Raw genomic sequence first — 13,358 nt, 5'->3', positions numbered from 1 at the left:
CCCTCCCATTTTAAAATGGTGAACCCTATACATCAACTGACTCTGTCTTCTTTGGGGTTTCACCAAGTGTAGCAAATTTGAATGAGTTCCCCCCTCCCCAAGCAAATTTACGAGGGGCGTGGCTCGGTTATAGTGATAGACTTGAACTTTGAAGGTGGTGGGTTCAATCCTCAAGTCAATTTAGACTTGATTTATTTTCCAGCTAGATTTTGTGAATCATTTACCAATCCAAATGATGTCAAATGTAGCTGAGATTCCCCAAATAGACATACAAATGCAAATAAATAGGCTGTATAGGTCTATCCTCCTTCGATGAAAAAATAAAATGATATTCTGCCAAAGCAGTAGTCCCTAAGTTGCTTCTTGGTTACAATGATGGTCCCTTGAACAAAACTAGTTGAAAACCCTTCCAACAAGAAATTTTTGTAATGTGAACATTTCTGTGAATTTTCTTTTAAACCCAAGACAGATTAGCTACTCAGTTATATTTAGCTACAATCTTTATTATTATTATGGTTGAGGTGCATAAATGATATTTTCATTACTTTATTCAGCTATACATATGTCTTTTTTTGAACAGACAAAATTCTCCTCCCTATACTTGAATACAGTAATATACAAGAATCACTATTCCGATGACAAGCCTGCCATCTAGTGTTTTTCACTTTGAAGGTTCACAGTGCTGCAGTGCACAGACTGGAGAGGAACTTTAGAAAAAGCTACTGAAAAATCACCCCTTGATAGTTAGCCAAAAAGAAACATCGAAGGGTGAATGATATACTGTTCATGCATTATTCTATTTTTTGTGGGAAAACTGATACCCCTAAATTTACTTCACTCCATGTCTGATTTAAAAAGAAACCTTTGCTTTAAAGTCCAAGAAACCCTTATAAAACATACAGCTCATCAATCAAAAATGCATTTCCAGTGAACGAGCAAAAGACGTATCAGGTTTAACATGGATCTAGATCAAATTTGACCAAAGGGTCATTAATAAGCATTTTTTTTAAGTTGTCCTCCAATTTTACTGCTTTATACAATTGGGTTCCTTCATCTTTCTTCATCACATTGCCTCCAAGGTAGACCTGCTGACCACCAGTGCAAACATTCCAATCAAATTAGACTGCAATAAAGCAAAGTTATTCCAAGTAATAAGCAACAAAGGCTACACGTGGTGCTATGTATTGAGGGCACTGATGAGGACACCATGATGGGATTTCTCAGCAGACACAGATGCAAGTCTTCACCACAGAAGTCACAAGCGTCCATGAGGCGAAGAATTTCTGAATTATATGTTGTCGCTGCTCGTCTCGCTGTGAGGCAAGAAAATTATTTTTTTAGGAGGATGACATCATGATTAGCATGCGCGTATGTGTAATTTGTAAATAAATGATGTATCTTGAGGGCAATGAAACATTCTCAGTTATCTGGTTCGTCATGATAATCGTTGGTCGCATTTAGTCATATTTAATCACAATTTACTCACTAGGCTCATAGTAGTCATAAACCTGCACCAGTGCATCTTGAATTCGGGCCACTTTAAAAACTCGGACCAATGGAAGTGGGATGCAAAGTTCTGACTCGTTGAGCTGTACACAAAAGGTAGAGAATAGAAAAATAATGTTAGAGGCACAGAGTGTAACGTAATTAACATTAACCGTGGTGTGGGTCACCGTTTGTATAAATAAATAAATAAATAAATAAATAAATAAATAAATAAATAAAATACACGCTCAGGGTTAACATTTATAAATAAAATGTATTATTATTATTATTATTATTATTATTATTGTTATTATACTAGCTATCGTAGCTCTTGTGCTTATTAGAAATTGGTGTGGTGCATATAATTTCCAAAATAAAAATAATGGAAGCTAAACTGCTTCTCTTAGCAAACACAGAGAATATTGTTAGTTTTAATTTCCGTCATTTGTCTTAACCAGAATCTGTCTCTACATTTTGGAGACAAATATTTATGACACCATCCCACTATTTAAATGACTGATGAGATCCTTACTGAATCCAGGTAGAGGGTGATTTTCTGAGGGAATGTTTCCACCTTTCTTATTGATTGTATTGAGGCAGCAGCGCCAGCGGCGAGAGCAAAACCACTGAGCAGGCCGACATCCAGGATAACCATGCCTGTGTGAGGAATCACTTGATTGCTCTTCAGCCTACGAACAAGACGTCACCATTGAGGAGACAAGAAAAAGTTACACTTGCATGATGAGAAATAAAGAGATATAAAAACACGAGAACTCAAAATGTCAATGTCAAGGACTTGCGTAAAAATGGAGACCAGTGATCCATCATAGTCATAAAAAAAAAAAAAAAAAATGACAAAAAAGCCACTATAAAGTTAGTAACACAATAAGTAAATTGAGGGTTTCCAAACACAAAGAAAAATTAAAACTCAATGTGGTTGTCATGACATGACATTTTCTGTGCTGCATTGGGATTGGTCAGTTGTTTTTAATTTGTGGTATCATTTAGCCAAAGAGTCTTTAATTAATCTAACATGTGTTTTTTGGAGGAAGCTAGAATACTCGGAGAAAACCCAAATAATTCCGAGGAGAACATGCATACATGAACGGTCAATTATGCTTCTTATAAAAATCAGCTTACCTGACACACACAGATAAGAACAAGTAATCGTGGTTTTCCTCTTCCGTCACGTCCACTTTTAAATCAAAAGCCTCCTGGTTTCCGGCATGCAAAACTTGGTTCTGTAAAAATGCTTTGCTCTCCAGGTTGTAAAAAACATTCATCTGGAAGAATTTATGCGACATTTAAGACAATTTTTTTTCTCCTTGATTTTATGATGATACGCTTACATACATGTACCGGCTGTGCCAACGATTATGCAGGACACAAACACACTACAGAAACTATATCACGTTTTGGAAAAGTTACTGCAATGCAATCACAGATGTAAAGTCCATCGTAATGAATTACAGACAGTAAAACAGGTGGAAGAACTCTGAGATGGAGGGGTAATGCTTCTAATTTGGACAGAATGAAAAGATTAAGCTTTAGCCAAAGTCTTTTGAGTGGAATCATGTGGAGACACTAACGCAAACAAAACTCTCAACTACAATATGTGTTCCAGATGTTAATCGGCGGGAGGCCATCATGCTACATTTGCATTTAGCCATTTTTTTTTTTTTTTTGCTTTGGCATTAACAATGTAATTTATTGTCTCATGCACAGCTGCAATTTTCAGTTAACTCTGGTCATGCTCTGGCAATCAAATGATCATTTATGTGGAGTTGGATAAGTTGGAAACATTTCCATAATTAGAGAGGAACTTTTGGGGGGGGGGAGATGTGGCAGGATTCATTTGAAGCTGCAAATTGTAAACAGTTTTGTAATTATGAACTAATTATTGCAAGCAAGGACAAAGAGAAGCAGTATGATTGCACCTGGAAAACGGCAAATCCTCTTCCTTCTATGTATATATTTAGATGTATGTCCTGGTTAGCATTGATCTGAAAAGGAACATGTCAAGTTGAACAAATCCCACCAAAATATAAAATATTCCATGCATCAAAATAGTGCACAACATGTCGCTACCTCGTGCTGCTGGTATGCCAAATAGCTGGTGGAGTTGATGGGAAAGGTAAAAGAAGAATTCGAGGAAGATACAAGGAGACGGAGGTTGATGGAGCTGGAGCCACTAAATGCAGCATAGTAGGCCACAGCCTGGAGGGCAACTATTGTGTCCTAAGGGAGGCCAAAAATAGAACTCATAGAATCGACAATATCCAGAATTTACTCTGGATGCCATTGAATGCAGCAGAATGCGTTAGACTGGAGTTCCAGTCTTGTCAACTTAGTCAACCAGTTAGTTTTTCTGCACTTTGCTGGTGTTCTAACAATCTTTAGGTTACCGTATTTTCCGGAATATAAGGCGCACCGGACTATAAGGCGCACCTTCAATGAATAACCCATTTTAAAACTTTGTCCTTATATAAGGGGCGCTGGACTACAAGGCGCACAATTAATGCATCATGTCAGATGCATGTTTAATCCAAATCAAATCATTCTCCATTTTATCGTTTTTATTTCAACTTCAGATGCAACAAATTACTTTATAATCACAAAATAATGATCCATAGTCTTTTTGATTCATGATTCATAGTCTTCAGCAGGCCACTTATGATTGATTTCATGACACAATGCTTCGGGCCAGTTTAAATTTAGGAATTTGGTACATATATAAGGCGCACCGGACTATAAGGCGCACTGTCGGCTTTCGAGAAAATTTTAGGTTTTTAGGTGCGCTTTATAGTCCGTAAAATACGGTACATACAAAGAAATTTCATCACAGTTTACCTGTGTGCTCCTGTAGCCACCCAAGAAGTTCCTTTGCTTGATTAACCACTTGAGAAACGGGATGCCCTCCACATAGCTTCCACGCTGAATATGTGTCAGCATTACATAGGAGGCCATTTCTACCTGAGATGAGTGTGGTTGGCCCTCAGGTACGTCCGGGCCAGCAGAGGATGCCCACATCATGATGCCATCTAGGGAATTGTAAAATGCAATAAGAAATTACGCGACACTGCCACATCTACTACTCCTACTTAAAAAAATACATAGCCAGCCTTAAGACTGTGTTGAAATTGTAATCTAACATCTCTAAATAATTCAATTGGACGTCATCTGGCAGCACTGTAGTGTCGGAATGTGATTCTGTTCATTCTCAAATAGCAATTTTTTTTGTAAACTACCTCTGTAGTCAGCTCTGGTGCTCAGTTCCTCCAGCGCTGTGCCAGCCACAGAACTGTTGGCCAGAGCTAACGCGTACGCTGCTAAACACAATGTGTAGTTGCTGAGAGCTTCACTGGTTACGCTTCTCTCCAGGTACGTTATGGTCAGGGACACTTTGTCATAGTGCTTGTCCTTCACAAAAATACAAGGAAGTAGTGTCAAGCTACCATGAGAGTTCATGCAGTAAGTAAACATTTTATGTAAATTGAGATTGAATCAATTTACCACGTAAGTTTTGTTCTCCAGTAGGGCCATCATGACAAAAGCAGTGAGGGCCACAGGGCCGTTGTCCAGTCCTTCTTGCATCTCAGTGTGCATCAAGCGCCCCACCTCAGAGAATTCTCCTTGGGGGCCCTGGAGGCCCATGAGCCAAGTTCTGGCTCTATTTATGACTGTCTCGTCAATGTGCATGTAGGGTTGAGCCTGGAGGAAGCACCTCAAGACGAAGGCTGTCAGCCTGCAATGTATACAAATCATCTCACGGAAGATAAAGTTATGGCACGTCACTTATGTGATTTGCTGCTTCAAACGTTCGACAAAAATATTTTCAGGCAGAATAACTTTTGATCCACTGAGGTTTTTAAATAAATTTGGTGTGGAAAGAAAATCACTCTTTTACATAAACGGATAACGATAAAGCCAGCGTATTTCAGTGGCATATAAGAACAACCTACCATGTGCTACCAGCAGGATCTTGAGCACCAAAAGCACTGAAGGATCCATCATCTTTTTGGTAGGATAGCTGTCTTTGATAGCCTGAATAAACAGGATGGAGAGATTGACATTTTAAAGCGGTAAGTAAATAAATAAATAAAAAATAATTAATTAATTAATTAATTTGAAAAAAGATAAATAAATAAATAAATATCCAGTTCAGATTAGTCAGGTTAGTCCAGATTTGTTTTTGTTTTTTTCTAAATAAATATTGGCCAATTTAATGAGTCAAAAAATGACTTCATCTTTTTAATAATGTAATGTTGATATTTTGAATTCAGAACAATAAATAAATAAATACATAAATAAACAAACAAACAAACAAACAAACAAACAAACTTGACTGTTGCATACCTTCAAACATATAGCCCAAAGCTGTGTTCCTCATCTCTCTATTTTCCTGGTTGGACCTGTCCAGGTACTGGAGCACATAAATATTTGGAGCAAAGTTGATCATGTTCTGCTCTCCACAACCAATTGGCAATTGAACCAGTGAATTTAAGTGTTGGATGGACAAGGCCAACACATCACCTGCAAATAGTGACACAATTGAGGTAGGGGGACCATATTCAGTAATAATTTTATTGTACTGCAATCTCTAGAAAATAAAACACAGCAACAAAACAACCTGCAGACACTGACGATGTTTAAACAAGATCATTTTGTATGAAGATATAAAGTGTATTTGTCATGTTTTTTGTTTGTTTGTTTTTTTGATTTGGGCTTTGGTGTGATTTTGTCCCTTTTGTTTGTTCCTGGTGTTCTTTGTATGTCTGTATGTGTGTGCCTTATAGTCAGGAATATACGGTACCTTGTTGATCATTGTTCCCACTGTTCTCGTTAGCCCCGCCCATTGTGTCTTCCAATCAGCTCCCTCAGCCTCTTGTGTCTTGTCCGGGTGTTCCTCGTTGTCTCGTCAGTTTGTTTGTATTTAGTTCCCTCCTTTCTCTTGGTTGTTGGGGCATTGTCGTCTGTCCCACGTGCTGTGTGCTTTGTTTTTGTATGCTCCCCAAGCCACGTCTAAGTCTATTTTGTTAGTGTTTATTTGTTAGTTTATTGCTGGTTTTTGATTGCCTGTTTCTTCAGCTTTTCCTTGACCAGAGGTGCCTTGTTTGTTTTTTTGTTTCATTTAAGTTAAATATTTCTTGACTGAGCCACAGCCCCAAATACTTGCTTTCCTGCACTCGGGGTCTCCCATTCAGATTTGTGACAAAATTAATCATATCCTAGCTGCAGTTCAATAAATAAATGCAATTTTTAAAAAAAATCAATAAATGTTGAAGTGCTGACAAATGGTGTAACAGAAGATAGCATTTTAACCTTGTGCATATTCCACCTACCTAATTTGTAACACTAAAGAAGCTGCAGTGACAATTTAATTGAAGACAAGTGCACACATACCCACTAATACCACATTGGCTCTCTGGCTGTCTTCCACCACATGCAGAGGCAAAGAGATGGAGATAGACTGGGAGTAGTTGTGGGTCAGTGGTTCCAGTTCCAGAAAAAGTGTCTCTGAGAAAGATTGTTCAACTCCTTCGGGCTTCAGGAAAATGGGATTCGTAGAGAATTAATACTGGGTTCACGCTACCATATTTTGATTTTTATGATTGAGTGTAGAACTTTAGAGAGTAGATATTCTGCCTTCAGTACAAGTCAACCAAATCAATGTTAATTTGAGATGTCTGCGACAGATTCTGTACCTTCACAAGAACGTTCCAGACGAGGCTCTCTGAGCAGTCTGCTGCTATGGCGTTCACAGATATTTGCAGTTCCCCAATAACCATAGGCCTGATGGGGAACAAGGCTGTGGCTGAGCCATACCCTTCTAAGATGAGCATTTGAGCATTAACCAAGGGGATGTCACCATGCTTTGCCAAAATAAACTCAAAGGCCTTGCTTTTGGATAAAACCAAAATCACCTGTTGTGGGAGGAAAACATATTAATATAATATGACTTTGTCAGAGTAGTTTCTTCACTCCATACCTTTAAGTCCCGCGCTAAGTGGTTGATGATGTTCACCTCCAGTACAAGCTCCTCTCTTCTAATGATGTAGTGTGGAACATTAAGAGACAAGGAGAAATCTTTGGCCACATTCAGCTGTAAATGAAAAGAAAGTAAGAAACAATTTAAACCTTTAATAGAAAATAAAAAATGTGGGCTTTCAAATGTGTTGTTTGTTCAATTTCTACATTGAACTACATTTGGGGGGTTTGAAAATATATATTGGAATGGACCAAGGAATTTCAATTAATTTTAGTTTGAACTGTTACAGTCTGTGTATACCGTATTTTCCAAACTATAAGGCGCACCTAAAAACGTAAAATTTTCTCAAAACCCGACAGTGCGCCTTATAGTCCGGTGCGCCTTATACTATATGGACCAAATTCCTAAATTTAAACTGGCCCGAAGCATTGTGTCATGAAATGAATCATAAGTGGCCCGCTGAAGACTATGAATCATGACTCAAAAAGACTATGGATCATTATTTTGTGATTGTGAAGTAATTTGTTGCATCTGAAGTTGAAATAAAAACGATAAAATGGAGAATGATTTGATTTGGATTAAAAATCTGACATGATGCATTAATGGTGCGCCTTATAGTCCGGTGCGCCTTATATGAGGACAAAGTTTTACAATGGGCCATTCATTGAAGGTGTGCCTTATAGTCCGGTGCGTCTTATAGTCCGGAAAATACGATATATATTTTTTACTTTCTAGCGCAACTGCGTCATCTACAAAAATAGACTCCATAGTGTACCTTTTGTGGCACAGGAGTGAATCCCAAACCCAAGTCATCTGACATTATCAGTGCAGCAGCTACCAGCGACGTAACACCATCTGGAACTGTTATTGCCTCACTTGTCCATGTTTTATAACTAGAGAGAAAACAGAAGGACAATGCACGGCATCTGTGTGACATATTGTCCTCTACATGTATTCATTTTTTTCTTTGTACCATAAAAACCTAATAGCTCACCTGAGTGTAGCATCAAACCACATTTGGTCCTCACTTCTATCCACCCAGTGTTTCCAGTATTTCTCCACTAAGTGGACATTACCAACTGAAAATGTGAATGAAGATCACAAGAGAGGGTAGTGAGTAGAAAAAAAACATTTTGTCAATGCATTGTGTTATCATTAACATACAATTTTCTGATCTATCCACCAAGAGTTCATTCATATGCAGTGGAACATTGGAGAAAATCTTCATATTGCATCCCTACGATGACAAAGCACAAGATGATAATCAGTACACTCTATGGCATTTTTTTCGCGGGCAGCATTGTAGTCATAACTTCTTTCGGAGGGCCATTATGACTGTCAACCCAAATAAATGTATGAGCACCTCATATTATATACAGTAAAAGCTACAAAACAAACTGACAAATAACTCGTTTTCAAATCAGACGAGTAAAACCTGGTCAAATATTTTAAAAAAGATATTGTGAAAAGTGAAGACAATTTGCAATTCTAGTAATGACACACGAATTTGATGCACAATTTGTCTTCGCGGGCCACATAAAATGATGTGGCGGGCCGTATCTGGCCCCTGGGCCTTGAGTTTGACACCTGTGCTCTATGGTGACAAAAGCACTTATACAACCATTTACCTGCACTACATGACTCTTTACATTACTGTGACAGCCAAGCAGGGACATTGCCAATTTGGTGATGTAAGACGTACATAAATAAAAGCTATTGAGGCGTCTTTTGAAAAGCTAGTTCATATTCCCACAGTCAAATGCGTTGCACTATACTTTTCTTCGTTGTGCATTTGTCAACAGGCCTCAGGTTAAGAACCAGGCAGCCATACTAGAGTTACAGACTTTTGGAAATAACCTAAGAAAGCAGGTCGGTCTGTTATATCCAGACAAACTGGTTTGATCATGTATGATACAAATGCTGTGATTTTACATGACTTCATTCGTGGCCTCTATCAAGTTGCGTTTAACATAAAAACACCGCACAAGCAAATAAAGGAGCTGTACCTGCCCTGCTTCTAAATCAGAGTCAGCCTGTGGATCCTCATCATGCATTCCCATCACCAAAATTCCGACACGGGAATTTGGAGTAAGGGCCGTCACGGTGAGCGTTACTCGTTCTCCTGGACGGGCTCTTTCATCGCTCCAATGTAGAGAAACCTGTCATGGAAGAGTCACACTGATTATCAATGTATACTGGACCAGTTTAATGGAGTACAAGAGCTGGGCCATACATATGCTTGCTGAGCAACAGTTATCCGTGCTGTGTCACTAATGATCTCTCCATCAGGGAGGATAGAATAGACTGTGATACAGGCCTCAGGGGACCAGGACAATGTTGGCACCAGGGAAAAGGAGGAAGACGTGTTTGACCCCGCTGTCACCACTTGACCTCTTGAACTCACCTGGAAGTACAACAAGGAATAGTGGATGTTTGTAACATCAAGAAATTACCATCTTAATTATTTATTTGTATTTATGCATTATTCAAAGCAAACACAGTGCTATGAGGAAAGAGATTGTTAAATATATATATATATATATATATTATTCAAAGTTACCACATAATGAATTTTGGATAGTGGAATTGTGCTTTCTGTCTCTATTTGATAGGGCGATCCGATCTGGAAGGTGAACATAGACAATCCGTAATCCATAAAAGAAAAACAACAAAGTATAACGGAACTGGTCACAGACAAAATTTGTTACTTTTATTACCGTTGCAGGCACTCCGGGGGAAATCTGAAGATATGAGTCACTTGGAGATGAGTAGTTTCTGTAGAGCTTCAGTGTCTCAACAGTTGATTGGTACCTGGCCTGTATATAAAATATAAATAATAATAAAACATATGCATGGTCCATCCATCCATCTGTCCATCCACCGCTTAGACTCTATAAATCAAATAATCTTAAATTCTTTCCGCAGCGAACCAAACTTTCAACTTTTGGAATACTTACTTGAATTAAAATCATCTGCACGTCATACTGTAATTTAAACTTAATGTGGACATTCCCATCTATCGGCACTGGAAGAGTCATCGTGGTACTTTCGCTCATCATAGATGACCACTGAGTGACGTCAACCACAGCAGAGTACTTTCGATTATCGGTGTTCAGGGGCTTTTTGTCGTACCGGGAGATGCTAAGCTGTGAAGAAAGGTGTTTATTAAACTTACCAATATCAGCTTGAAAAAAACATAGCTGTTGAGCAATTCTCTCACTTTTGCAAAGAAGTTCAAAGATGGCTTCAGCGACTGGGGGTAATCACAGAATTTAAGCTGGAATGTGTTCCTCATCAGGTGGACTTTAACTGTCTTGCTGACTTTAATTCCTTGTGTGATGACACATAATGTCATAAGTATATGAGAAGATCACAAAATATACACTACCAATTGTATAGACAGCCTACCTGTTGACTTGTCAGTAACGCACACTTTAATAAGTACGGCATCCTCCATTTTTGATGTTATATGGAGGCTCTGAAGTTGAGCATTGCTGAAGAAAAACTGAGCTGATCCATAGATCTGGAAGAAATAGAGAAAAAAATCCCTTAACAGAAATGGGATACTGCCTTTTGTGTGTACGAAGGTGTCTTCTATGTTATTCTTTAACTTTTAGTTGTGTTGTTGCATGCAAAATATGTGTGTTAAGGATGACCGTGGTTGAAAAGTGTGTTTTCAATTCTTTCTCACTGCTACAACCTGGAGGCAGTTAGTAGTCACTGGCTTTAGTGGTGAAAAGATGTACACTCTTTTAATCCTTTAAATTAAATAAATGCTACATAGTAACGTTCTGTGACTTTGAGTAACTAGTGATTATTTACTTGGAAAAAAGGAGCTGATTTCTTAATAACGCATCATCGCCATCACTGTGGTTGTTTCTTAGACTTATTTATCTAAAACTTCACCTCTTTGGTTTGTGTTAAGTCCTCCACAGCAGTCGGTTGAGTGAGTGAGATATTGAGGGTTCCCTGCACAGGTTGTCCATTGGGATAACTGCAGGAGAGAGCCAAAAGTATGATGGTACTTGCTTATTCACTACATTATTGATATTCATGGGATTTCTGGACCCACATGGCTCTCACTGATCCAGATATATCTTCTTCAACAAGAACTCTTGGCGGCGTCCTGACCAGAACATCAAATTGAGGAGGCTCTGCAACAAGAGCCAGTGCACAAGTTGGCGTGAAAACAACTATGATGTTGGAGAACCTTTGGCAAGTCTGTCATATTTTAAGCCATATTTTGTATCTTAATTTTGATTCTCCAATTTTTTAGTTTAAACGTTCCTGCTTCCCTGTTAAAATCACTATCAACAATATCTCCCTATCAGAGTAGTGATTAATACAGTATAACTTCAATATTATTTCATTTCAAATATATGGTAATGTCGTCATTGAGCTCTTACCCTCGTGCTCCACAATGAATGTTTTCTTATCAGTCACACCCTGTACGGGAGGAAAACAAAATACTTTTTTTATTATTGACGTAATTAGAGTCAAAGTTTTCAATAGTCTGAGCTCACCTGACACTTTTCAAACTTACATGCATTGTGATGATGACTGTCCATGTTCCCAGAGGAGGAGTCTGGGATAAAGTAAATTCGTGAAACACAATCCCATGATTCGCTGTGGACTGCCACCTTTTCACGACATCCTCACTGGAATCCTTTAAGAGCATCAGTGACACTTCTCATGAACACACAAAGCCTGAGCAGAGACCCGTTCATCTCCTTAGGCTAGTTGTAGAAAACTTAATACAACTACCTGGACTGAGAGATCCACTCCCCCTTTGTACGGGAGATTATCCAACTGAACACAAACAGCTCGGACTTTGACAGTATCCCCCGGGCGATAATGCAATTGGTCAGTTTGAACGTAGCATGAGATGTTCCTGACATCAAAAGTGAGGTTGGTGATGTTGGAGAAGACAACTCTTCCATCATGGTAGCCCGTTAATGTCAAATTCAAGCGGGAACTTTGGGTTAGAAAAGTGGGGAACTGTAACAGTCAACGAAAACAGAAATCTCAATAAAATTATGGTGATTTCAATTCATACAAACAGTACAAGAAGAGAAAAAATACTCACTGCAGGCAAAGTAAGCAGCTGAGTCACACCTGAAAAAGAGAAATTTTAAAAATGTTTTATTAAGTATGAAGGATTCACAAATCCTGAACATTAACTAAATTCAATGTTTTTAAGTATTGAGTGAGACACCTCCTTGGAAGTCAGCAGTTTTGGTGACTTTTGTGCCGTGATGTGAAACTTCAGCTTCAATCCTGATAGGAAACTCATAGAAGACTGTTACAGCCAGCAGTGAGGGCATCCCAGCAGGCAGCACCTCAGGTCCTGTCATCACAAATAATGTCCTGGAACATAGCACACAGTTATTGCTCAGTGGAGCGAGACAATAAACAGTATTAAAATTTCATTTGCATTGACACGCTATGGATGAATCGTCGTTTTCATCTTACTTACGCTTGAGTGGAGCCGGTTGCAGCGGAACAAACTCCCAAACACACAAGTGCCCAAATTAAATCCATATTGACACTGCCTGCTAGCACACGCATCTTGGAGGTCTCTGCTTGACTCCCAAGTGAAAGTGAATACCACAAACAAGCTCAACTGACCTAAGCACGCATAAGACAAAAGGGCACCCCTTATTCCCCGGAGAGGCACTCGTGCAGTTCTGCACAAAAGTACCGTATGAACATATCATATCGTCTGTCACACAATGGATCTGAGCTAACACCTTTGCCCACAGGGACTCATCTCATCTGTCACTTTGGTCATTTCTCAGAGATACATTTTGGAGTGGGACGACAGGGTGAAAAAATTCCATATAAATATGCATATTGTTACATTTTGCTTGGAAACGTGTTCTGT

The 13,358-nt window shown here is 38.7% G+C and overlaps 1 protein-coding gene across 2 annotated transcripts; it reads right to left on the bottom strand.

Annotated features, from left to right (window-relative positions):
* Window positions 1–175: 175 nt before the first annotated feature.
* On the bottom strand, window positions 176–12,794 carry cd109 (CD109 molecule). 2 transcript variants are annotated; one of them, XM_088356335.1, is made up of 31 exons: window positions 12,690–12,794; window positions 12,561–12,589; window positions 12,239–12,472; window positions 12,018–12,140; window positions 11,881–11,920; window positions 11,547–11,628; window positions 11,381–11,468; window positions 10,883–10,997; window positions 10,695–10,804; window positions 10,432–10,620; window positions 10,192–10,290; window positions 10,035–10,097; window positions 9,708–9,878; window positions 9,481–9,633; window positions 8,639–8,711; window positions 8,469–8,553; window positions 8,250–8,367; window positions 7,475–7,588; window positions 7,191–7,409; window positions 6,889–7,030; window positions 5,842–6,018; window positions 5,448–5,529; window positions 4,999–5,230; window positions 4,734–4,905; window positions 4,336–4,526; window positions 3,574–3,723; window positions 3,423–3,488; window positions 2,626–2,768; window positions 2,018–2,174; window positions 1,487–1,589; window positions 176–1,313 (listed from the first exon to the last, which is right to left on the bottom strand). In XM_088356335.1, exons 4-31 carry the CDS (start codon window positions 12,021–12,023, stop codon window positions 1,114–1,116), a joined length of 3,540 nt encoding a protein of 1,179 aa, XP_088212461.1. In that variant the 5' UTR covers window positions 12,024–12,140; window positions 12,239–12,472; window positions 12,561–12,589; window positions 12,690–12,794; the 3' UTR covers window positions 176–1,113. The 2 variants fall into 2 exon arrangements, with proteins under 2 accessions (XP_088212461.1, XP_088212462.1); XM_088356336.1 differs by lacking the exons at window positions 12,561–12,589; window positions 12,690–12,794 and having other exon boundaries at window positions 12,018–12,275.
* Between the last annotated feature and the right edge of the window lie 564 nt (window positions 12,795–13,358).

Source organism: Syngnathus floridae, chromosome 16 (genome assembly GCF_059516105.1).
Source record: "Syngnathus floridae isolate MCC-2025c chromosome 16, RoL_Sflo_1.0, whole genome shotgun sequence".
Classification (NCBI taxonomy): domain Eukaryota; kingdom Metazoa; phylum Chordata; class Actinopteri; order Syngnathiformes; family Syngnathidae; genus Syngnathus; species Syngnathus floridae.
The sequence above is the reverse complement of the archived record's forward strand: the minus strand, read 5'-3'. Positions and strand labels throughout refer to the sequence as shown.